Genomic DNA, 26,175 nt, shown 5'->3' on the forward strand with positions numbered 1-26,175 from the left:
TGTACCCCTTTGCCTGCATTAATTTATAGCAGTCTTGCTATGTTTGACCGCCAGAAAGATGGGGCTTTTCCCCCTCAGAATATTCACGTAGCATCTTCTAAAAACCAACAGGGAGAACGGTCTCCTTATTTCCTCTGGGAGGGACTTTGGCTCAGTGGTACAGCCTCTGCTTGACATGCAGAAGGTCCCAGGTTCAATCCCTGGCATCTCCAGTTAAAAGGACAAGGCAGGTAGGGGGTGTGAAAGACCCCTGCCTGAGACCCCGGAGAGCTGCTGCCGGTCTGAGTACACAATACTGACTTTGATGAACCAAGGGTCTGATTCAGTAGAAAGCAACTTCATGTGTTCATGTGTTCATATATTAAAACATAATACTTCAGGCTATTGTGCATCTGCTCTTTCTAAGGAAAATAGTTTCCCCGAACAGTTTACAATCAGTGACAGGGCACTGATTTGAAATATTGAAAATTCCAACTGCATTGCCGCTGACTGCATTGATCATGACTATTTCTCTAACTCATCAGTTAGGGGTGACAGCCTCCAGGTGGGACCTGGGGATGCCTGGAATGACAGCAAATCTCCAAACTACAGAGAAAAAATGGCTCTACTGGAAAAAATGGCTACTTTGGAGGGTGGTCTCTATGGCAATGTACCAAACTGAGGTCCCTGCTGTCCCCAGGCTCCATCCCCAAATCTCTAGGCATTTTCCAGCCTGGATCTGGCAACCCTACCCCCACAGGCAGGGGAAGACCTGGCAACCCTATCATCAATGGGGAGGGGCCGTGGCTCAGTGGTAGATTATCTGCTTGGCATGCAGAAAGTCCCAGGTTCAATCCCTGGCATCTCCAGTTAAAGGGACTGGGCAAGTAGGTGATGGGAAAGACCTCCGCCTGAGACCCTGGAGAGCCACTGCCGGTCTGAGTAAACAGTGCTGATTGGGAGGGGTCCGTGGCTCAGTAGTAGAGCCTCTGCTTGGCATGCAGAAGGTCCCAGGTTCAATCCCCGGCATCTCCAGTTAAAGGGACCGGGCAAGTAGGTGATGGGAAAGACCTCTGCCTGTGACCCTGGAGAGCCGCTGCCGGTCTGAGTAGACAATACTGACTTCGATGGACCAAGGGTCTGATTCAGTAGAAGGCAGCTTAATGTGTTCAATGCATTCTTAAATACAGCTTTGGCTTTTTTTAAAAAACAAGTTTTCATGGGTTTTGCCCCATCACAGACACCCAAGACTAAGATCCAAAACTTTGCCTGGTTACTCAAAGGAAATGTTTGCAAAACAAAGAGCTGAGCTATGATCCTCCTTTCTTTGGAGGGAAAAGGGTGTAACTCACCAGGAGATGAGTCTATTGTGGATTTTAGGAATTGTGCAGCTGCAGAAAGCTTAACTCATTTTAACTACTGAGTCCAAGAGTTTTCATTATTCACTGTCTGCGCCACCAGCGCACCAAACAAACAGAGACTGTTCTGACTGTTTTTTTTTGCAAAGAGATTCATGCAACCGGGAAAACATCTCGTGCTGGCTACTGCTCATCTTATTAATCAGAGGCCGCTGTCACACGAGATCAGCCATTTGGAACTAGAACCATAAGAACATAGGAAAGGCCATGCTGGATCAGACCAAGGTCAATCAAGTCCAGCAGTCTGCTCACACAGGGGCCAACCAGGGGCCTCTAGGAAGCCCACAAGCAAGACGATTGCAGCAGCATTATCCTGCCTGTGTTCCACAGCACCTAATATAACAGGCATGCTCATAAGAACATAAGAAAAGCCCTGCTGGATTGGACCAAGGCCCATCAAGTCCAGCAGTCTGTTCACACAGGGGCCAACCAGGGGCCCGTAGGAAGCCCACAAGCAAGGCGACGGCAGCAGCATTACCCTGCCTGTGTTCCACAGCAACAGATATCATAGGCATGCTCCTCTGATCCTGGAGAGAGAAAAAAGGAAGGAAGGAAGGAAGGAAGGAAGGAAGGAAGGAAGGAAGGAAGGAAGGAAGGAAGGAAGGAAGGAAGGAAGGAAGGAAGGAAGGAAGGAAGGAAGGAAGGAAGGAAGGAAGGAAGGAAGGAAGGACGGACGGACATAGGAAAAGCCATGCTGGATCAGACCAAGGCCCATCAAGTCCACTTATTTATCGCAAAGTGCCAACACGACAATTTAACCTGAATACTGAGGTTTCCTCCCAGCTCGGCAAGGGGGGGGGCGCGGGGAGTCCAGGGAGGGGGGGGGCTTTGAAGGAGCCCTTCAAAGCCCCCGCTGCCCAGCTGGGCGGTGGGGAGTCCAGGGAGGGGGGGGGCTTTGAACGGCTCCGCACTCCCTTCAAAGCCCCCACCGCCCCCGCGAGTGCCCACAGAGAGGGCTCGGTTTGCCAGACTTGGCACGTGTGCCATAGGTTCGCCAACACGGATCTAGGAAGCCCACAAACAAGACATTCCTGACATTATGAAATAACATGGTGAATCCCAATGCATGCGGCTCACCGGACTGAAATCTCAAACGAAAACTCATATAAGCACACACACACACACACCCTTAAAAAATAAAATAAAACCCAGAGAATGGCTCAGACACAGTTCTGCAACATCTCAGCGCTGACATTCAGAAATTCACTTTACCAGTGCAAGTTCTGTGGTCGGGCATCAGTGCAAACCCCTGCCGGCAGCTGCACTCGTAGGTTCCTTCCAAATTCGTACAGAAGGTGTCGCAGCCGCCGTTCATTATGTCGCATTCGTCGATATCTAGGAAGAAGTGAGAAATTGGCCGCGTGGACAAAAAAAAAACCCACAGGTTGTGCTGGATACTTGCAAACTTCCACCGCAATGCTCGAGATTTCAGGATGAGAGAGCAGATGGCAGGCGGAGAGATTTAGTACTCAAGGGACCATATTTTGTCTCTCTATTACATTTGTGTCTTGCCCTTCCTCCAAAGAACTCAGGGCAGCATGCAAGGTTCTCGTATCTGCTATTTTATCCTCACAACAAGCCTGTGTGCTAGGTTAAAAGAAAAGCTGAATTTTATATGCCAACTTTCTCTACCACTTAAGGGAGACTCAAACCGGCTTACAATCACCTACCCTTCCCCACAACAGACACCCTGTGAGGGAGGTGGGGCTGAGAGAGTTCAGAGAGAACTGTGACTAGCCCAAGGTCACCCAGCTGGCTTCATGTGCAGGAGAGGGGAAACCAACCCAGTTCACCAGATTAGCCTCTGCAGCTCATGTGGAGGACAGGGGAATCAAACCCGGTTCTCCAGATCAAAGTCCACCGCTCATGTGGAGGAGTGTGGGAATCACCGCTCATGTGGAGGAGTGGGGAAACCAACCTGGTTCACCAGATTAGCCTCCACCGCTCATGTGGAGGAGTGTGGGAATCAAACCCGGTTCTCCAGATCTGAGTCCACTGCTCCAAACCACCGCTCTTAATCATGACACCACGCAGGCTGAGAGAAGAGAGTGACTAGCCTAAGGTCACCAAGTGAGCATCATGGTGGGGTGGGAATTTGAATCCAGGTCTGTCTAGTCTTTCCACCCAATTCTACCCCACCTTTTCTCCAAGGGCCTTGGGGTGGGTCACATAGTGAGCATCATGGCTGAACAGGAACCTCCATCTCCCCAGTTCTATTCTGACACTGTAACCATTATACCGCACTATCTCCCTCCTATCTGAAGAGAGATGCCGAGCCATTTCTAGTAACACATCAGGCCACTGAAAAGCAAACATGGGGGTATTACATGTGACAAGTTTGGACAAACACTAGGTAACATGTGCTGGCTAATGAGCCCTTAAACATGAGCTCTATCTAGCTCTTCTCTTGGCTTAAAGGCTTGTTGCTGGGGTTTTTTTAATAAGATTCTGTTTACATAAGAAAGGCCCTGCTGGATCAGACCAAGGCCCATCAAGTCCAGCAATCTGATCACACAGTGGCCAACCAGGTCCCTCTAGGAAGCCCACAAACAAGACAACTGCAGCAGCATCCTGCCTGTGTCCCACAGCACCCAAGATAATAGGCATGCTCCTCTGGATCCTGGAGAGTATAGGTATGCAGCATGACTAGTATTCATTTTGACTTGTAGCCATGGATAGCCCTCTCCTCCATGAACATGTCCACTCCCCTCTTAAAGCCTTCCAAGTTGGCAGCCATCACCACATCCTGGGGCAGGGAGATCCACCATTTAAGTATGCGTTGTGTGAAAAAACACTTTAATGCAGAATCCACTGATCTAATTGCCAACATACTGCTTCAGTGCCAAGCAATCTGTCAGGCTCCATCAGGGCTAGAAAAGAACCCGAGGCTGTAGCGCCCTCCATTTTCCCCCCTTGTCATGGGTCTCAATCCCAGAAGAGTCTCAGAGTAGGGCAAGGACGGGGGTTAAGAACTTAAGGAAGGCCCTGCTGGATCGGACCAAGGCCCATCAAGCCCAGCAGTCCGTCCACACAGTGGCCAACCAGGTGCCTCTAGGAAGCCCACAAACAAGACGACCGCAGCAGCACCGTCCTGGAGTTGCCTTCACTCTGATCCCTCTCTTCCTCTCCCGCCAGTTGCCTCTCCTGTAGCCTTGTGGGACAACTCTGGCCTTTTCTCCCTGGCCTTATGATTTCCCTGGGGATGGGCTAACCCCAACTTCCCCCCAATGCTCTCTCTTTAGGGACAGGCCCCCAGGGACTGAAGGGAATCTGGGACAATGGCCTCCATGGCTGGGCCCTCTCCTGTCCCGCCCTGCCCTCCCCTGAGGCTTTAAGAGGTTTCTCTGCCTGCCTGCCCAGGCTCCAGTAGGCCCCAGCTGCTGCTGGCCTCCTCCCAGGTGCAGCCTGCTGCCTGAGCCTGCCAGCCCATGATGCGGCTGTCGGGGCCTTTCTGAGGGTGGCCCTGCCTTTGTTCCCTTCTGAGGGTGGCCCCCACCCCCAAACAGAATCTTATGCCAACTATAAGAGAATAAGGGTCATGTAGTTCTATGAGCCCCGTGGCGCAGAGTGGTAAGCTGCAGTACTGCAGTCCAAGCTCTGCTCACAGCCTGAGTTCGATCCCAAAGGGAGTCGGTTTCAGGTAGCCGGCTCGAGGTTGACTCATCCTTCCATCCTTCCGAGGTCGGTCAAATGAGTACCCAGCTTGCTGGGGGTAAAGGGAAGATGTCTGGGGAAGGCACTGGCAAACCACCTCGTAGACATAGTCTGCCTAGTAAACGTCGGGATGTGACGTCACCCCATGGGTCAAGAATGACCCGGTGCTTGCACAGGGGACCTTTACTTATAACTTTAATGTAGTTCTAATTTTTTTTTTTAAGTTACATCTAACCGATAGGAAAAACAAATTTCTTACCAAGACAGGACAATTTGTCAGGCGAAAGCTGATATCCAGGGTTGCAGGCACACTGGTACTTCCCAATGAGGTTAACGCAATGCCCATTTTTGCACAGATTTAAGCTCAGGTCACATTCGTTAATATCTATTGGGGGGGAAGAAGTGAGGATATTTTAAGTCTACACACAATTATCATTTCTTGGGTGAGTGCTACGGGACGTGTGTCCCTTTCTATGATTATTGAGGGAACCCAGCGGAGACAGAAAAGAAGGTGTGGCAGAAGAAGGAGGAGCAGCAGCAGAAGGAGGAGGAGAAGAAGAACCGGTTTTAAGATGCCAATTTTCTCTACCTTTTAAGGAGAATAAAACTGGCTTACAATCGCCTTCCCTTCCTCTCCCCACAACAGACACCCTTGTGAGGTAGGTGGGGCTGAGAGAGTTCAGAGATAACTGTGACTAGCCCAAGGCCACCCAGCTGGCTTCACGTGGAGGAGTGGGGAAACCAACCCAGTTCACCAGATTAGATTCCTCCGCTCATGTGGAGGAGTGGGGAATCAAACCCAGTTCTCCAGGTTAGAGCCCACTGCTCTTAACCACTACACTATGCTGGCTTTCAAGAAGAAAAGAAGAAAACTGAAGGGCAAAGGGGTTGCGCTCTTGTCTTATGTTACAAAAGGTGCCTCAAGGGCTAGCAGCCCAGGAGTAGAGAGACCGCTCCTGCAAGGTAAGACCCAGGCCGCTCGGGCTGTGACACAACGCCCACAGAAGAGCTGCAAGGAAATGAGAATGCAGAACACTGAGAATGCAAATGCACATTGGTGTCAATGCTTCTTTTTCCCCACCTTACCTATACAGGCAGAGATGTTCGGAGATATCTGATGACCGGGAGGACACTCGCATTTGAAGCTCCCATCGGTGTTCAGGCAAACGCCACCTCGGCACAAGAGAGGGTTTCTCTCACATTCGTCAATGTCTGCAGAAACGTAACCAAAAAAAAGAGAGGAAAGGATACATGTGAAGCAGAATGTTTGTTGCAGATTGAAGTTTCGACGTGCAAAAAGAGAGACCAAAATGGTAGAGCGAAGCCAAGCACTTATTTGACCCTTGGACACCCAAGTGCAAACCAATTAGCTCCTCTCCAACAGTCTCTCCCGCTAGTAACTTTTCTAATCACCTTCCAGCTCCTGATATTCCCCTGTGCCATGGGAGACAATGCCTCTTCTCAAATATCTCAATAGCTCATCACTGGTTCTCCACCTCTACCCAATGGGAAAGTCTCTCGCCTGCCCCTCTTGATTTCTTCTGATCAGTTGTCTTGGACAACACCCAGCAATCAAGCTTTGAATCACAGCAATAGGGAGAGGTTGAATGCTGAGCAATTTATTAAGAATCTGGACCTTCCAAAACAGGGAGGGGGGGGAGGACAAGGAAAAACAACACTAACCTTTTCCCCACCATGGGATACCACAAGCCTATTCCCACCAAGGGACACTGGGGCAATCAATAAACTTTGGGAGGGGGCATCCAGAACTTTTGGGTGCAAATGGGGGGGAGCACACCTAGAATTTTAGGCAACCACTTCTCCCCACTTGCAGGGGATTCCGGCAGCCAGCAGAGGAGATTGATTTTCTGCAGCTCACCCTGCCCAGAGGACATATTCCTAGATTTGAACACATGAACACATGAAGCTGCCTTATACTGAATCAGACCCTTGGTCCATCAAGGGGTCTGACTGAACCCTGATTGGACCTTAATGCAGAAGGTCCCAGGTTCACTCCCTGGCATCTCCAGTTAAAGGGACTAGGCAAGTAGGTGATGAGGAAGACCCCTGCCTGAGACCCTGGAGAGCCGCTGCCAGTCTGAGTACACAATACTGACCTTGATGGTCTGATGCAGTATAAGGCAGCTTCATGGGTGATTGGGAGGGGGCATGGCTCAGTGGTAGAGCCTCTGCTTGGCATGCAGAAGGTCTCAGGTTCAATCTCTGGCGTCTCCAGTTAAAAGAACCAGGCAAGCAGGTGATACGAAAGACCTCTGCCTGAGACCCTGGAGAGCTGCTGCCAGTCTGAGTAGACAATACTGACTTTGATGGACCGAGGGTCTGATTCAGTAGAAGGCAGCTCCATGTGTTCATGTGAGTTTCACAGTTCACATTAAAAAAAAAACCCACAAATATTGAAAACTGCAGTGTAATAAAGGGAGGAATACATTAAATTTCTATGGGAAGGGGCAAGGATATTTGGAAGAGGAGGAAGAGGGAAGTGTTTGTGCTCTCTAAACAATTAGCGTGTATGTGGGCCAGCTTTGCTGCCAACCATACAATTTACACCTAGAGTAACCTCAGAGTATCCCAGAGTGACATCATGGAGCATTACAAAAGCTTTTACTAATCAGAGCTAATCAGGGCAGGAGAGACAAACCATGGAACCAGAGAAGGGGAAATCTTGCAGATGGGCTACGAACCACAGTCCTTTGTACGCGGATTCTATGAAGGCACACTAGGCGAATTCTTGAAGAGAAACCTAAGTTACCACTTAGGGACTAGTCATCAAATCAAGCTAAAGTAACAAGACTTCCTTTTGATTATTTTAAACTGAAAAAAATCTCAAGCAGAAGAAAAAATCAGATCCAGACAAGCTTGGCATCGCAATCTTTCGAAGGGGATAAAAACAACAACAGCGAACCTCTTTTTTGAAGACTGCTTCCTTTCCCCACCCGACTGATGGATTAAGATTAACTCTCAAAATCTATGGAGATGAACTAATATCGTTTTGCTAATCGAAAATAACAACAAAAACCAGCCTGCGGTTTCCTATTAGATTTAGGAAACAAAACTGGCTGGTTTTGTTGCTGTTGTGTGCAGAACTACATTAGCTAAAATAACAACTCTTCCTTTTCATTATTTTAAAGGGGAAAGTCTGAAGCACACAACCCTGCCTTTTCCCCAAATTCCAATAAAAATGGAGTCCAGATGCAAAACTGAGCAGTTAGAAGGAGAAGAAGGAGAGTTGGTTTTTATATGCCAATTTTCTCTACCTTTTAAGGATAATCACACTGGCTTACAATCACCTTCCCTTCCCCTCCCCACAACAGACACCCTGTGAGGTGGGTGGGGCCGAGAGAGCTCTAACAGAGCTGTGACTTGCCCAAGGTCACCCAGATGGCTTCGTGTGTAGGAGTGGGGGAGACAACTCCAGTTCACTAGATTAGCCTTCGCCGCTCATGTGGAGGAGTGGGGAATCAAACCCGGTTCTCCAGATCAGACTCCACTGCTCCAAACCACCGCTCTTAACCACTACATCTTGCTGGCTCTCAATGGAGTTACTGGAACAGTAGCTTCATACGAGATTTTGTTGGTGCTCCAGTACAAATGTGTCTCGGATAACATACCCATGCAGTTCTTCATCATCATAAACCCACTTTCATAGCCCTCAAAACAGTCGCAATGGAAATCGCCAGGGGTGTTGACGCAGACTCCTTGCCCGCACAGGTCAGGAGAGATGCGGCACTCGTCGATATCTGCAATTAAAAAAAAAAAAAAAACAGCTCTATAAAACAGCACAACACTGACATTGTCAAATCAAATCTAATTTATTAATATGGTCGACTGACCAATCACATGCCAACACATAAAAATGTCCAAAATCAATAGTTTTGCACCACAGAATCACAGACTGCCTGTACAAATAAAGGTGTAAGATCGATAAAAACAACCCCTCGTTAAAGTTATCACCTTAAAATTGACAAAATTGTAAAATATTCTAACAATCATTCTCTAATAAAGTTCTGCGTATTTTAACAGCAACAGCGCAGAACTTGACAGTTGGTAGGGTAAGCTGAAGATCTTCTCCTAGCTGACATTTTCGGACTGTACAACATAAAAGGGCAAGCAAAGGAAGGTTACCTGTGCAGTTCCTCTCTTCAGAATCGAGCGCAAACCCACTGTCGCATTTACATCGGAAACTGCCGATGGTGTTTCGGCATTTCCCATAGGTGCAAAGGCTTGGGATCATTTTGCATTCGTTGATATCTAAGACAAAGAAATAATAAGACACAGTGGATACTTCTTTTAAAAAGTCAGTTCAGTGTATTGTCATTTCATGGACAGTAAAGTCCAAGCACAACTCTACAAAAAGACTTTTTATAACTCCAATTCAGCGCAAGACTCACACCTCAAGTGTTCCCCTCGGAGATACATTTAAGTATCCGAACCTCCCACTTGTTTGAAGATACCCATATAAAGCACAAATCATTCCTGTTCTCTCTTCCATGCACACAGGTTTCATTCACTCTGCTACTATCAGATTACTCTAGGGAGAAAAGGGAGCTCATTCCAAGCACATGCTTGGCTGACATACGGGAGGGCCAAATTCTAGCTTTTGCCTCCATGGTCTGTAACAACCGTCATAGTACAATATTCATATAAGAAACATCAAAAACCGTAATTCAACTCTAACCTCTGCATAGAGCAAAATCAAGATAATGAAAACAAACAAAAAAAGAGTCAATAGAAGTCACAGCAGCTACGACCATAGAAAATACTCAGGCAAACTATATAGGCAAATAGCGTAATATGTTGTAACGTGCTTCACAATATAAATGGCAAAATATATACACAGATACAAAGTCCTTCTGTTACAATATATAATTCCCCTTTAGTACATAAATCTTGCCAAATGATGCATAAGTATCGACATTATAGATGAGATGTTCCAAAAATCCAGATGCTTTTCCTTGGATGAAGGAATCCAACTCTAATGAGTCCAACTCTCAATGGAAAAGGTGCTCAAAAAGAGCCTCACTTTAACGTGATTTTCATCATCCTAGGATAGTCTAGATAGCCACCAAGTCCACAGGGATCCGGTAATCACCTGTTCCATAATATCTTCTTCAAGACCAATAGATATATTGTATGTGGCTAATCATATATTGAACGGCGCATTCGCTGGTTTCCAAACAGATTCTGAACTCGTATGTTTGTGTTAGCCTGCCTACATCCCAAAATCTAGGCAAGTTTATTCGTGAGGAAAAGGCAGAGGCAATGCATTCCAACAGATTGTGCCTAAATATTAGGAACCCCCTCTCCCTGTGTACCTTTGGATAAGGGTTTGCCATTGATAATCTCCCCTCGAGTTGAAAATCCAGGTCCTCTGGGGCAAAGTGCTTCGTAATCAGGTGTCGCCTTGGCGGGGCATTCGTCACAGTCGGGGCCCCAGGCTGCCCCGACCGAACAGCAGCACGCGTCCATCCGGTGCCGCCCCCCTATCGGCGACGTGCAGTCTTCGTCATCATGTGTCAAGTAGCATGTCTCTAAGCGGATATCTGTTCGGGTTACATTAGCAATTAGTGACTGGTATCATAGGAGGAGAGTTCAGATCGCAGGGAAATGTACAGAACAGGATTTTACACAGTGGCCTCTATCTGGGGTTGCCAACTCCAGGTTGGGAAACTGTTTGAGATATGGGGATGAAGCTTGGGGAGGGCAGGGTTTGGGGAGCAGAGGGACCCCAGTGGAGTATTAATGCCACTTGGGAGAGCTGCTAACAGTCAGAGTAAGTAATACTGACCTTGATAGACCAACGGTCTACATCAGTATAAGGCAGCTTCATGTGGGGAGGGGCCGTGGCTCAGTGGTAGAGCATCTGCTTGGCATGCTGAAGGTCCCAGGTTCAATCCCTGGCATCTCCAGTTAAAGGGACTAGGCAGGTGGGTGATGTGAAAGACCTCTGCCTGAGACCCTGGAGAGCTGCTGCCAGTCTGAGTAGACAATTCTGACTTTGATGGACCAAGGGTCTGATTCAGAAGAAGGCAGCTTCATGTGTTCATGTGTACTAGGTGCATTGGAACGTAGGAAGGATAATGCACCTAGTTGGCCACTGTGTGAACAGATTGTTGGACTTGATGGACCTTGCTCTGATTCAGCATGGCCTTTCTTCCGTTCTTATGTATTTTCAACCAGGCAGGATTAAAGTTGCAAATTATGCAGTTTCCCTTGTGAAAAAATTCCACTGAAGAATCAGAATGACATGCTTCTGAGCTGCCTGATCCAGTAAGCATGTTCTTCAGAACTACTGGTATTATGTAGATAGATCACGATGGGTAGCCATGTTAGTCTGTCTGTAGTAGTAGTAGAAAAGAGCAAGAGTCCAGTAGCACCTTAAAATACTAACAAAATTTATGGTCTAAGGTGCTGCTGGACTCTTGCTCTTTTCTGCTGGTATGATGTAGATGCAGACTTATGCAAACTAAATGGATTGGATCAAAGTCGTACAACTGATCAACTAAAGCTTGCTTAATCAGGCTAAGAGTCCTATTAAGCAAGCCATTTCCAAGAAGAGGAACAAGGTCCTTTGTTATCTTTACAGCGGGCACTACTGTGAGCATTCGGAACCTGACAACTGCTACCCAGAGAATTAATGGAGAGTTTAGAAGATCTCCGTTTTATAAAGTCAGTTTGCAACGGCCAACAAATGTATAGGTTTCTGTATAGATAGTTGGTCTTCTCCCACATTGGCGCATGCTCAGGGATGCTGACTGAGAGCATTCCCTCACTCACAGAAGAAGACAAGGAAACCCCTGCGTAACATGAAGATCTGAGGGACAAGTGGAGGACATGGTTTAAGCCACAACGCTAGACTGGAGCCAAAGAGGAGACCTAACACTTACCAAAACATCTACGACCAGTTGAATCCAAAGTCATTCCATTGGGGCATTGGCAAATAAAGGATCCCAGGGTATTAACACAAATTCCATTGGTGCACACTCCAGGGAACACTTCACACTCGTTGACATCTTTTAAAAAAAAAGATATATAAAAATGTTAAAATGTCGGCAACGACAGGAACAGGTTCAATTCTTCCGCCATACTAAGCACAGTCTATTAAAGCACATGGAAATAGCCCATTCATATTGAAGAAGAAAAAGAGTTGGTTTTTATATGCCGACTTCCTCTACCACTTAAGGGAGGCTCAAACCGGCTTACAATCACCTTCCCTTCCTCTCCCCACAACAGACGCCCTGTAAGGTAGGTGGGGCTGAGAGAGTGTGACTAGCACAAGGTCACCCAACTAGCTTCATGTGTAGCAGTGGGGAAACCAACCAAGTTCACCAGATTAGCCTCCGCTGCTCATGTGGAGGTGTGGGGAACAAACCCGGTCCTCCAGATCAGAGTCCACCACTCCAAACCACCGCTCTTAACCGCTACACCACATTGGCTCTCATGAAATGGTCCATTAGCTGTAATCAGAGCTCAAATTCACATTACAGGTTGAACGATCCTAAGCAGTTCTACTCAAAATCCTACTAAGGCCTTCCTCCCAGGAAAGTGTACTAAAGATTGCAGTGTTAGGATACTAGTTCACAAAAGACAAATTTAAGGATTCTTGGGGTAATGGGAGACCAAAGTACCTCGAAAATACACCCTAGTGGAAACGCCTTCTATTTTAAGATCCATAACATTAAGCTAGGTTTCCCCAAATGCAGGATTATCCTTGTTTTTCTGCTGTAAGAGAAATATATTCCCTAAAAAAAATAATTTCATTTACACTGGAAGGGCCAAGGGCAAGAGAGCAGGGAACAATTGTGTAAAGAAAATCTAAGCCAGCACAACATGAGAGTGGAAAGTACTCTTTAAGAACCCCTATTTATCTGGGGGAGGCGGGGGTTGCAATCATTTTGGAACCAAGATTGTGGGGCAAAGATTCAGAGATAAATGTATCACCCGAAGTTATAGCAAGGATCAGAGGTCCCCAACCCAGTTGAACCTGCGGGCACTTTTGGAATTTGAAAACAGCCAGTGAGCACCAGAATAAAATGGCTACCATGGGGGGTGGACCCCTGCACAAAGATTGGAATCGTCCAGAAAATGTTACGAGATTCCATGTCAAGCATCCTCCTATGATGGAGGTAGCTGCTTCCAACTGAGTGCTCCATGCTGACGTACAGGTGATGGTCTCCTGAGCTCTTCTGAACTACACTTCCTACTCCAATGAAGGAAAGTTGGGATTGGCTCTTTGCTTTGCGGAAGTAATAAGTGGGCATCAAGAAACACCATGGTGCAGACATCTGCACTAAATCACTGGAATTATGGCCAAAGGTGCAAATGTTTATGGGGGAAAGTCAGATTGCCAACTTTTCCGCAAACCACTGTGGCGGTGCTTTCAACTGGAGCCAATAATGGTGTCACCTGGATAGCCTCAGGCTAGCGTGATTTCATCGGATCCCAGAACTTAAGCAGGGTTGGCCTTGGTTAGAATTTGGATGGGCGACCTCCAAGGAATACCAGGGTCATGATACAGAGGAAGGTAATGGCAAACCACCTCCAAACATCTCTTGCCTTGCCAACTCTTGCTTTTAACAGCAGTTTGATGTCCAGAAAGAACTAGATGAAACTTCCACATGATAAACATTGCATGGTTTGGAGAGAGTGGACAGGGAGAAGTTATTCTCCCTCTCCCATAATACTAGAACGCGAGGTCATCTGTTGAAGCTGGAGGGTGACAGATTCAAAACAGATAAAAGGAAGTATTTTTTCACACAACACATAGTTAAATGGTGGAACTCCCTGCCCCAGGTTGTGGTGATGGCTGCCAACTTGGAAGGCTTTAAGAAGGGAGTGGAAAGGGGTATTCATGGCTATTAGTTAAAATGGATTAGTTAAGAGGGGAGTGGACATATTCCTGGAGGAAAGGGGTATTCATGGCTATTAGTTAAAATGGATACTGGTCATGCTGCATACCTATTCTCTCTAGTATCAGCAGAGCATGCCTATTGTTTTGGGTGCGGTGGAACACAGGCAGGATGGTGCTGCTGCAGTCGTCTTGTTTGTGGCTTCCTAGAGGCACCTGGTTGGCCACTGTGTGAACAGACTGGACTTGATGGCCCTTTGTCTGATCCAGCAGAGCCTTTCTTATGTTCTTCTGACGAATCCAAGGAACTAGTGACAGGGGGTGGGGGGGCTCCCTGGGTCCTCTGTCCTGCATAATGTTTCCATTGAATGAAATCTATAGGGCTCTCTGTCCATATATATGGAAGTCATGTGCAATGAGACATATTTATTTCACCAATGAGAAATATTTAGAATTGATCCATAGGAAGCAGTTAGAACCAATTCACATGAACCAGTGCTAAGCTACAATGGTGGTAGTTACACAAATCCCCTGCTAACACACTGAAAACCTTGTGTCTGCTATCTTGGACAAGTAACTTTCCATCTCTGCAGCATTGAAAAATGTTCTGAGCCCTCCCCTGTGTTTTGGAATAGGTGGGGCAACTTTCCCTCCCGTCTCTAGAGGTCAGATAAGTTATGAACAGAGAATCTGTGGTAGGAACTTCTCCAAAAGCACTGGGTCATTATTTGGAAACCGAGCAACTGTGACTAGGGACCTGGCTTCAGGGAGGAGGAGGAGATGTTCCTTGTTCTTTTTGTTTTATAAAAAAAAAATCTAAGACGACACATATGGGAATCATTTGTTTTTCAAATATTTCAGCTGCTGTGTCATGCCAGATTGTTAGTAGTTATGACCCAATACAGTATGGAGTTCTCTTGGAGTTCAGGGACAAGGAACAGAGGAGCAGGCAGGAATTTGGTTGCCCTTTAGATGTTATAAGGAGCCCCGAGGCGCAGAGTGGTAAGCTGCAGTACTGCAGTCCAAGCTCTGCTCACGACCTGAGTTCGATCCCAATGGAAGTTGGTTTCAGGTAGCCGGCTCAAGGTTGACTCAGCCTTCCATTTTTCCGAGGTCGGTAAAATGGGTACCCAGCTTGCTGGGGGTAAAGGGGAGATGACTGGGGAAGGCCCTGGCAAACCACCCCAAAAACAAAGTCTGCCTAGAAAACGTTGGGATGTGACGTCACCCCATGGGTCAGGAATGATCCGGTGCTTGCACAGGGGACCTTTACCTTTTTTTTTTTAGATGTTATGCTGTTATTACCCAGCCCACCCTCTTTCAGAAGCCCTCCAACCACCCACTACTAGCAGGGGTGTGAAACATAAGGCCCAAGGGCCGGATCCGGCCCCTTGAGAGCTCTTATCCGGCCCACGAGTCAACCGAGGCAGCCACCTCCCCCCAGTCTCGATCTGGGCTGGCGAGGCATGGCCCAGCCTGACCAAGCGACATTTATGTCATATCCGGCCCTTGTAACAATTGAGTTTGACACCCCTGCACTACAGCCTCCAAGGGGCAACGATGCAAACATCTCACCTAGTTAGGCCCTCAGATATTGGTGAGAATTACTTACTGCAGCTGTGTTTTGAACAGTGCTGAACCATTTCACCCTGCGATCATTCTTCTGACGCTAATGGAAGGGCACTAACCCTTAAAGCCGTGTGGTCTTCTATGGACGCGTGGACAAATACCACCAGCATAGTCTCCTATAGCCCAGATTAGCCCAATCTCTTTGGAATCTCAGAAGCCAAGCAGGGCTGGAAGTTGGATGGAGACAACCAAGGAGAGACCGGGCTGCGATGCAGAGGAAGACAATAGCTAACCCCCACTGCTGATCACTTGCCTTGAAAACCCCGTGAGATGGGTCTTCATGGGGTCGCCTTGAGTTGGCTGCAGCTTGACGGCACACTTTATTCACAACACATTTCAAATGCCCGTGTTTTATTTTATTGCCGTTTCTACACAGAATCTCGTAATGAACTACGAAGACCCGTTGGTAAACAGACTGAATATCTCAAGACTCTTTTAACGTTCTCTATTTATTGAACCATCGTTCGCCCCAAATGTTGGAGACGGTGGCACAGTTTCTAAAGTTTGTTTTAAAAGCCCGCCAAACAGCTAAGTAGATGGCAGTACCAACAAACTGTATTTCTCGATGTAGCCGCCTTTTTACCATATTATAAAGGGCACCCTTTAACGTTTCCCTTCCTTTTGTAACCTTTTGAATTGTGTTTTTATGCCAATAATGGGATGATGATGATGATGAACACATTTCAAAGCAACAGTACATACCTTCACACACGGTCCCTCTTATTCTTGAGTATCCCTTTAAACATATTGGGTCTACAAAAGAAAAGCAAAATGAGAGCAAAGCTAGGACTTGTTTTGCTGAACGCAGAACTGCCTCTGACGCATCAGCAATAGCCTTGTGTACAGACAGTGTGTGTGTGTGTGTGTGCGCGCGCACGCACATGCGCAGGGGGGATCAATTTGAGGCTCACTGGCCCCTGACCTTCCGTAAGTTCAAATTGTACACGCATGAGCTCTTTATGCACAAGGAATAGACAATACATCGGAGCCTATGCCTCTATGAAGAGGAACAGGCTTCCTCGGGAGGTGGTGAGCTCTCCTTCCCTGGAGGTTTTTAAGAAGAGGCTAGATGGCCATCTGTCAGCAATGCTGATTCTGTGACCTTGGGCAGTTCGTGAGAGGGAGGGCATCTTGGCCATCTTCTGGGCATGGAGTAGGGGTCACTGGGGTGTGTGGGGGAAGTAGTTGTGAATTTCCTGCATTGTGCAGGGGGTTGGACTAGATGACCCTGGTGGTCCCTTCCAACTCTATGATTCTAGGATTCTATGAACACAGAACTGCCTTTGGCGCATGCCTTGTGTCCAGACAGTGTGTGTATGTGTGTGTGCAGGGGTGTGTGTGTCAATTTGAGGCTCACTGGCCCCGTCCCCTGACCTTCCACAAATACAAATTGTACACGCACGAGCTCTTTATGCACAAGAAATAGACAATACATTGGAGCCTATGCCTCGATGAAGAAGCTCTGTGCACAAGATCAAGGTCCCCCAAGTTCCATCCCCTGCATCTTTGGGTAAAAGCATCAGGGTGTAGGTGATGTGAAAGGACCTCTGCCTGAGACCCCGGTGAACTGCTGCCAGTCTGAGTAGACAATACTGACTTGAATGGCGGGGTGGTGGTGGAAATGGTCTGATTCTGTATAAACCAGTCTCATGTGTTCACCCCTGGGATCCTTTCGGATGAAGGGCAGGAGGAAAACAAATTTTAAATAAATTAAATTAAGTAACAGAAGAATCATAGCAGGAAGGCTCCAAACTTCCTGGCTTGCTCTTGTTGTGGCTATATCAAAAAAATATGGACTCGGTGAGGTTTGACCCAGCTCTGTAGCTGCACAGTAAAATCATCTCCAAGAGCTTAATAGGTTTCAAATTGTGCTCTGGGAAATGCTGCTCTATGAGGCCTTTTTTCCTATTGGTCCAAGTAATTCTTAAGTACAGTATTTTTCCATGTATAAGACTACATTTGTTTCTTTAAAATTGTGCCCCAAAATTGGGGGTCGTCTTATACACAGAAGACGCCCCCTATTTTTTTCTTAATTTTGGGTTCAAAAAAATAGGGGTCGTCTTATACATGGGGGCGTCTTATAGATGGAAAAATACGGTAACTTACTATAATGATACTGCTCATATAGCCAATTCAGTTCTTATACCCGATTTTCTCTACCCTTAAGGAGTCTCAAAGCCGCTTACAATCACCTTCCCTTCCCCTCCCCACAACAGACACCTAGTGAGGTAGGTGGGGCTGAGAGAGTTCGGAGAGAACCGTGACTAGGCCAAGGTCACCCAGCAGGCTTCATACGGAGGAGTGGGAAATTGAACCCGGTTCTCCAGATTAGAGTCCGCCCTTCTTAACCACTATGCCACGCTGGGGAAAAACTTGAAAACTGCCAGTGTAATATTAAAATCCACCCCTGTTAAAATTGTGTTCTGGGAAAGTCTGCTCTATGAGGTCTTTTTCCCTAACAGTCCAAGCAATTCTTAAATAACTTACTGCTCATATAGCCAATTCGGCTCTGAAAAACTTCACTAACAGAAAACTAACAGAAAAGAAGAATATATCTGCGTAAACAATCTGGAATTAATAATTTTTAATCTTAATTGACTGGGGAAAAACAAACTTGAAAACTGACAATGTAATATTACAACCCACCCCTGCTAAAATTGTGCTCTGAGAAACTCTGCTCTATGAGGTCTTTTTTTCCTATTGGCCCAAGCGATTCTCAAGCAACCGTTGGCCAAGACGAAAGCAAACGGCCTTACCTCGCTCGCAAGGAACACAGGGGCTACCCCAAGCAGCCCCCAGCGAGGAACAACACTGGGATTTTAACGTTGCCCCATTGATATTTATTTCACACCTTCCATTTACGACGGTCTTCCAGCAAGTGCCCTTAACGGTCTCTATCAGGACAGGAAAATAAGAACAGTCATTGCCGTAAACTTATAGCAATATAATTATTAGTCTCCACTCGTACAGAGTGTATCCAATGTGAAAACTGAATGCAAGTTCAGTAACCGTCACAAGACCCATCCTGGCAAACAATGCTATCGTTGCCAACGTACCACACTTCAATCAGGGTTGCCTGATAATCCCAGGAGTTTTGGGGGAGGGCGAGGGCTGGGGGGGGGTGTCACAGATACTGAGACATCACTTTCAGGTCACCACCCATAAGTGACATTAGAAGGAGAAGAAGAGTTGGTTTTTATATGCTGAATTTCTCTACCACTTAAGGAAGAATCAAACCAGCTTACAATCACCTTCCCTTCCCCACAACAGACACCCTGTGAGGGAGGTGTGGCTGTTCACCTCTGTCACTTGCCTTTCTCTAAAGCATCCCCGTAGGGTTTTCTACGCAAGAGACATTCAGAGGTGGTTTGCCAGTGCCTTCCTCTGCACAGTAACCCTGGACTTCCTTGGTGGTCTCCCATCCAAATACTAACCAGGGCTGACCCTGTTCAGCTTCCGAGATCAGGCAAGCCAGGGCCAAAAGCATCCCTTAGCCCCATAAAAACCTTTGCCTGGCATTTCCTTCTCATGCTGGGTATTCTACCATCCCACCTGCCCCTCCAATAGATCATATTCATTTCCTTTTTAAAAGAGCCACACTTGGTTCCATACTGAACCATGTTTGGCTCTCTAGGGTCATAGCTTACAGCCCCGTCAACCCCATAAACATTAAAATAAAGTGGAAGCCTTTTTATCACCCTGGCTCAGAGCATCCATAACCGTTTTCTCAAGCCCGATATATCTGTGCAATTTTAAGGCATCGTCTTATAGCTCAAAACCAGGAGTCATGAACGTGGCTGTGGGGGGAGGGAAGAACATGGCTCAAAAGAGTACATTACCAATGCAGATGGTTTTTGTTGCATCCAAAGAACTTTCAGGGGAACATTCACAGACAAATGATCCAGCGGTATTCTTGCACACTCCGTTAACACATGGGCTGGATTCGCACTCGTCAATATCTAGAATAAGATAAAACAATATGAATAATAGAAACACAGAGTTGGAAGGGACCACCAGGGTCATCTAGTCCAACCCCTTGCACAATGCAGGAAATTCACAACTACCTCCCCACCACACACACACACCCAGTGATCCCTACTCCATGCCCAGAAGATGGCCAAGGTGCCCTCCCTCTCATCATCTGCTTAAAGTCATAGAATCAGCATTGCTGACAGGTGCCCATCTATCCCAGTGGTTCCTAAAGTGGGCAATATCACCCCCTGGGGGGCAGTGGGATTACCTAGGGGGGCACTAAGAGGCAAGGGGGCAGTAGGGGGGTGCTAGAGGCCTTTCAACTGTGTTCACTAATTTACAGTAGATCAAGCTATGGCACCACACTGGCAAATTTGGTGAGAACTATCAGAATTTTCCCCCCCAGACTTTGAAGAGCTGGTACCACTGGATCAAGTTCATCAGTTTTGTTGAATAAATTTCAACTAAAAAAAGTTTTAATTTAATTTTGAATAGATGTGCAATTAATTATTACTGTTTTGCAATTTTATTATCTTCTTTAGTGAGTCATGCAAACCCCTATTTTGAATAATGCTTTTTATAGGTTAGGGTAGGGGGCGCTGGGGTTGAGATTGTGGAACCAAGGGGGCAGTGGCCCGAGAAGTTTGGGAACCACTGATCTAGCCTCTTCTTAAAAACGTCCAGGGAAGGAGAGCTCACCACCTCCCGAGGAAGCCTGTTCCACTGAGGAACTTCTCTAACTGTTAGAAAATTCTTCCTAATGTCTAGACAGAAACTCTTTTGATTTAATTTCAATCCATTGGTTCTGATCTTCTGGAGCAACAGAAAACAACTTGGCACCCTCCTCTATATGACAGCCCTTCAAGTACTTGAGGACGGTTATCATATCCCCTCTCAGTCTTCTCCTCTCCAGGCTAATCATACCCAGCTCCTTCAACCTTTCCCCATAGGACTTGGTCTCCAGACCCCTCACCATCTTTGTTGCCCACCTCTGGACACGTTCCAGCTTGTCTACATCTTTCTTAAACTGCGGTGCCCAAAACTGAACACAGTCCTCTAGTTGAGGTCTAACCAGAATTAATGGCCGGTGGAGGAAATGGAGATTCAGATGGTTTCCTTTGGCCTGGTTATCTAAATGAAAGAATCCTCCTCTGAGGTTAGAGACTTTTCAGTCCAAACATCCACATGGGGGAGGCCCAATTCCTTGCTTGCTTGGTTTCCTCACTCTAGGATAAGACCGTCATGACCTCTGTGAATTGATCTTCAAACTCAGTTAGAACAGCTATAATGTCAAGGGATGTTTTCATTTACCTTCACATGTTTGTAGATCAGGCTTGAATACAAATCCCTTCGGGCAGGTGCAGGTGAAGCTTCCAGGGGTATTTCTGCATTGTCCATTGTCACAAAGCAGGGTGTTCAGGGCGCATTCATCAATGTCTGTGAGGACAAACAGGGAAGTCATTGTGGTAGCAAAAGAGGATTTTTTTTTGTTTGGTCTCTGGAGAAGCCAGGGGAAAGAGGAATCCTCTTTGCAAGCAAACATGTTCTGCTGCTGAACAAAGTTCGAGTCCAGAAGCACCTTAAAGACCAACAATATTTTCCAGGGTATAAGTTTTCATGAGTAGGGATTTGCATTCAGTATACTTGAGATGAAAAAACACTCAAGACAGAATATGGTGACTGCAATGGTAAGGGAGTAACTTGCTGAGAACATAAGAAAAGCCCTGCTGGATCAGACCATCAAGTCCAGCAGTCTGTTCACACAGTGGCCATCCAGGTGCCTCTAGGAAGCCCACAAGCAAGACGACCGTAGCAGCATTATCCTGCCTGTGTTCCACGGCACTTAATAGGCATAAGAACATAAGAGAAGCCCTGCTGGATCAGAACAAGGCCCATCAAGTCAGCAGTCTGCTCACACAGTGGCCAACCAGGTGCCTCTAGGAAGCCACAAACAAGACGACTGAAGCAGCACCATCCTGCCTGTGTTCCACGGCACTTAATATAATAGGCATAAGAACATAAGAAAAGCCATGCTGGATCAGACCAAGGTCCATCAAGTCCAGCAGTCTGTTCACACAGTGGCCAACCAGGTGCTTCCAGGAAGCCCATAAACAAGACGATTGCAGCAGCACCATCCTGCCTGTGTTCCACAGCACCTATTATAATGGGAATGCTCTTCTGATCCTGGAGAGAATAGGTATGCATCATGACTAGTATCCATTTTTACTAGTAGCCATGAATACCCCTCTCCTCCATGAACATGTCCCCTCCCCTCTTAAAGCCTTCCAAGGTGGCAGCCATCACCACATCCTGGGGCAGGGAGTTCCACAATTTAACTATGCGCTGTGTGAAGAAATACTCCCTTTTATCAGTTTTGAATCTCTCACCCTCCAGCTTCAGCAGATGACCCTGCGTTCTAGTAGTATGAGAGAAGGAGAAAAGCTTCTCCCTGTCCACTCTCTCCAAACCATGCAAAATTTTATAGGCCTCCATCATGTCTCCCCTTAACCGCCTTCTTTTGCAAGCTAAACAGCCCTAAGGGTTTTAACCGCTCCTCATAGGGCCATGAAAGAGATGATCTGGCTTAAGATGATTCTGAAAAAACCCTGCTGGGATTCTCTGGTGGTGGGAACAAACATTATGGCCTTCATGGGAGAGGATGGGCTCTATCAAGAGGTGATAGGTAAATGGTACATCCTGGTTAAGAACCAGTGTACTTCTGAATACCAGCTGCTAAAGCAGAGAAGGAGAAAGCATCTATTCTGGGCTGCTGGCCACTGTCAGAATCGGGATACATGTCTTTGGTTTGACGCCACAAGATTGTTCTGATGTTCTTACTAAGGCACCGTCTAGAAATCCATTAGGTAGGAATATGGAAAACTTCATACCGATGCAGGTCTTCCCAGTTGTGTCCACTTCGTACCCAGCATTACAGATGCATTTGTACGTCCCGCGAAGATTTTCACATTGTCCGTTTGGACAAATGTCAGGGTCCAGGGCGCATTCGTTGATATCTATTTGGAAGGGGTTGAGAGAAAATCAAAGGTCAAGATTAAGCTTATGACCCTTCCCAGACAGGAAGAAAGCTCACTTAGGATGAAGATGCACCTGACAAGAAGAAGAAGAGGAAGAGGAAGAAGAGGAGGAGTAGGAGTTGGTTTTTATATGCTGACTTTCTCTTCCACTTAAGGGAGACTCAAACTAGTTTACAATCACCTTCCCCTCCCCACAACAGACACCCTTTGAGGTAGGTGGGGCTGAGAGAGTGTGACTAGCCCAAGGTCACCCAGCTGGCTTTAGGTATAGGAGTGGGGAAACCAACCCAGTTCACCAGATTAGCCTCCACCGCTCCTGTGGAGGAGTGGGGAATCAAACCTGGTTGACCAGATCAGACTCCACTGCTCCAAACCACCGCTCTTAACCACTACACCATGGTGAAGTTGTTTTAAGCCATTCCTCATCCTACACTGTCCTTACATATCCCTTTGGCCCTTCAACAGTGCTCTATGAGTTTGACGGGATTTGACCATATTGTACGTACCTGTTCCTATTGCTGTCATGCCGGGGCCACTGCTACAAAGACCATGATACTCATCTGAAATCAAAAGAGCTATATTTTAATAGACATATATTTAATCTCATCAGTGTTAGGATCCCTTTGAAGAACTCTGCTCTTCTCTTAAAAGATTTTTTTTCATGTTACAGTATGTTAAGAACATTCAGTATGCAAACGGAACAATTAATAACCCATGGTAGCATCTCTGTATTTTCACGATCTATCGTGCTCCTTGCGTAACATGCTGAACTTCATTTCAGACGAACCGAAAATATATTAGGAAGTTCTAGCAACTATTAAGTGTCTCTCAATGTCATCTTCCAATGTCCCCTTTCCATGAGGACACATGTGCAGGAGGTGGGGTTGCCAACCTCTGGGTGGGGCTTGGAGTTCTCCCAGAGTTACAACTGATCTCCAAACTAAAGAGATCAGTACTTCTGGAGGAAATTGCAGCCTTGGAGGGTAGACTCTAGGACAGCTCATCCCAGCTGAGCTCCCTCCCTTCTCCAAACTCATAAGAACATAAGAAAGGCCATGCTGGATCAGACCAAGGTCCGTCAAGTTCAGCAGTCTGTTCACATAGTGGCCAGCCGGGTGCCTCTAGGAAGCCCACAAGCAAGACGGCTGCAGCAGCATTATCCTGCCTGTGTTCCACAGCACCTAATATATTCGTCATGCTCCTCTGATCCTGGAGAGAATAAGCATGCATCATGAGTAGTATCCATTTTGACTAGTAGCCATGGATAGTCCTGTCCTCCATAAGAAGTTCAGCAGTCTGTTCACACAGTGGCCAGCCGGGTGCCTCTAGGAAGCCCACAAACAAGACGACTGCAGCAGCCTTTATCCTGCCTGTGGTCCACAGCACCTAATAGACATGCTCCTCTGATCCTGGAGAGAATAGGTATGCATCATGACTAGTATCCGTTTTTACTAGTAGTAGCCATGAATACCCCTCTCCTCCATGAATATGTCCACTCCCCTCTTCAAGCCTTCCAAGTCCAAGTTGGCAGCCATCACCACATCCTGGGGAAGGGAGTTCCGCAAGTTAACTATGCGTTGTGTGAAGAAATACTTCCTTTTATCGGTTGTGAATCTCTCACCCTCCAGCTTCAGCAGATGACCCCTTGTTCTGGCATTATGAGAGTGGGAGAAAAGCTTCACCCTGTCTACTCTTTCCAAACCATGCATAATTTTATAGACCTCTATCATGTCTCCCCTTAACCGCCTTCTTTCCAAGCTAAACAGCCCTAAGAGTTTTAACTGCTCCTCATAGGGCAGTTGCTCTAGTCCCCTGGTCATTTTGGTTGCTCTTTTCTGCACCTTCTCAAGCTCTGCAATATCCTTTTTTTAGGTGTGGTGACCAGAACGGCACACAGTATTCCAAGTGTTGTCTCCCTAAGCTCTCCTGGAGTTCCCTGCTCGGTCCCAGGCTATCTTTCGGTCTCCTCCTCTGAGGCTTCTGAGTCACAGAGACAGCTCAGTGGGGGGTCACTAAAGGATGGGCATTCAGGAGTTTTGTAATGGGCATGGAGGTGGGAAAGATCTGCTCGAGCCAAGACTGCTGGCAGCAACGCGGTTTCTCAAATGATGCAAGGCCTGTCTGAAGCCAGAATTGGTAATCCTGTCTGAATCTGTGGAACACACTCGATCTTAGCCAAAAGGCCAAGAAGCGAGAATCTATACAGCTGCTGCCCCCGTGTAAATTGAGAATTATCTAGCACCTTCATGATTTATGGCTCGTTTCATCAGAGCAAGGCACGGTTAAAAGCACAAGCTTAAGGGCTGGCAAGGGAGGGGATTCCCAACACAGCATCAGACCAAGGAACAGACAACGGTGAGGCGCAGGTCCTCTTTTCCCTTCCCCTCCGCCCAAATCGAAAGCCGAAAAGCTGTCCTGTATTTTACCCTCCATGAGCTGGCATCTTTAACAATAGGAGAGGTGCGCAAAAAACAGCCCAGAAGAAATTGCTTCCACATGTGTAAATGTTCTGTTAAATTAATTCAAATACAAAACAGAAGTCGATGGCGCGGGGCCATTTACATTTACAAAAACGGCGTAGCTCTACTGTGTAGTTACAAAAGGGAGAGCCGATCGGGCCGCAGAAGAAGTTACTGGAATGGCCTTTTCCTGCTCCGATAACTTTTCCAGCATTTTTTTTTTTTTTTTGCTGCTATCCAAACTAACGTGGCATACTGTGAAAGAGCGAATGACGATTCCTCTTTGAAGCCGGAACATCAAGTAAAGCTGGTTTAATTTAGCTGATGTTCGCGCCACTGCTCTGTCTCTTCTTTAACACAGCCAATTAAAATAAAGATTAAAAATGTATAACCTTCTCAGTGTATCTTTCCCCTAAAAACCAGTGAGCCAATTTCTGGGCTAGACATTCCAGAATATTGTGTTTTCTTGAGAGATTTGGCCCAAAGACAACAGTGTGCGTGGGGTTTTTTTAACCACGACTTCAATTAAAAAAAAAAAAAAGTTTGCATCCACGAATTGCAAAACATGAACGTGAACCTTATGTACATTATTCGTGTTACCAAAGCACTTGGCTCATGCCATGCCCCTAAAAAAAAAATAGTAACCTTGAAAATCCAGCTTAATCTTCTGGTTAACTAAAGGGCGGAGATACATTTCGGCTGTATCCTACCACTCCTTCCTCCAACTTAAGCGGCCATTCTGCCAGAGAAAAAGCCACTTAAGTTGGAGGAAATCCTCCTTAGGTCGGAGGAAAGTTTCAAACTTTGCTCAGCATGGTGACTGGATACAGGGTACCAAGTAGATATTTCTTCCCAGGATACAGTGAGGGTGAACCGTGGCCAAGTTTGAGCAATGCAAACATTTTGGGAGGTGCCACGTCATGACGGGTACCAAATTTGAAGCATCACAAAAGACTTTAGGTTGAAATATATGGATCACAATGTTGGAGCCAGACAAAACTGGCAAATTTCCATTGATCCCCTCTTTTCTGCTGAAGAACCCACACACACACACACACACACACACCCATCCCATACACATCTCACACCCATTCATCAGAAGTAGTATTTTGTGGAGATTGGTGGGCTGGAGCAGGGAAGGAAGGCAGGAAAGTTCCATTCTG

The 26,175-nt window shown here is 46.6% G+C and overlaps 1 protein-coding gene across 1 annotated transcript in view; it reads right to left on the reverse strand.

The window, feature by feature from the left end:
• Positions 1-26,175, reverse strand: part of FBN1 (fibrillin 1) — a 197,789-nt gene that overhangs the window by 62,493 nt on the left and 109,121 nt on the right. Inside the window, exons 17-29 of the mRNA XM_056865827.1 lie at positions 23,060-23,113; positions 22,407-22,532; positions 20,830-20,955; positions 19,386-19,505; positions 18,303-18,440; positions 16,249-16,299; positions 11,957-12,082; positions 10,385-10,612; positions 9,195-9,320; positions 8,681-8,809; positions 6,138-6,263; positions 5,311-5,436; positions 2,610-2,732 (exon numbers count right to left, since the gene is read on the reverse strand). Of these exons, the coding sequence (XP_056721805.1) occupies positions 2,610-2,732; positions 5,311-5,436; positions 6,138-6,263; positions 8,681-8,809; positions 9,195-9,320; positions 10,385-10,612; positions 11,957-12,082; positions 16,249-16,299; positions 18,303-18,440; positions 19,386-19,505; positions 20,830-20,955; positions 22,407-22,532; positions 23,060-23,113 (1,599 nt within the window). The remainder of the gene's footprint in view (positions 1-2,609; positions 2,733-5,310; positions 5,437-6,137; positions 6,264-8,680; positions 8,810-9,194; positions 9,321-10,384; positions 10,613-11,956; positions 12,083-16,248; positions 16,300-18,302; positions 18,441-19,385; positions 19,506-20,829; positions 20,956-22,406; positions 22,533-23,059; positions 23,114-26,175) is intronic.

The sequence above is a fragment of the Euleptes europaea genome, chromosome 20 (genome assembly GCF_029931775.1).
Source record: "Euleptes europaea isolate rEulEur1 chromosome 20, rEulEur1.hap1, whole genome shotgun sequence".
In the NCBI taxonomy this organism is placed as follows: Eukaryota; Metazoa; Chordata; class Lepidosauria; order Squamata; family Sphaerodactylidae; genus Euleptes; species Euleptes europaea.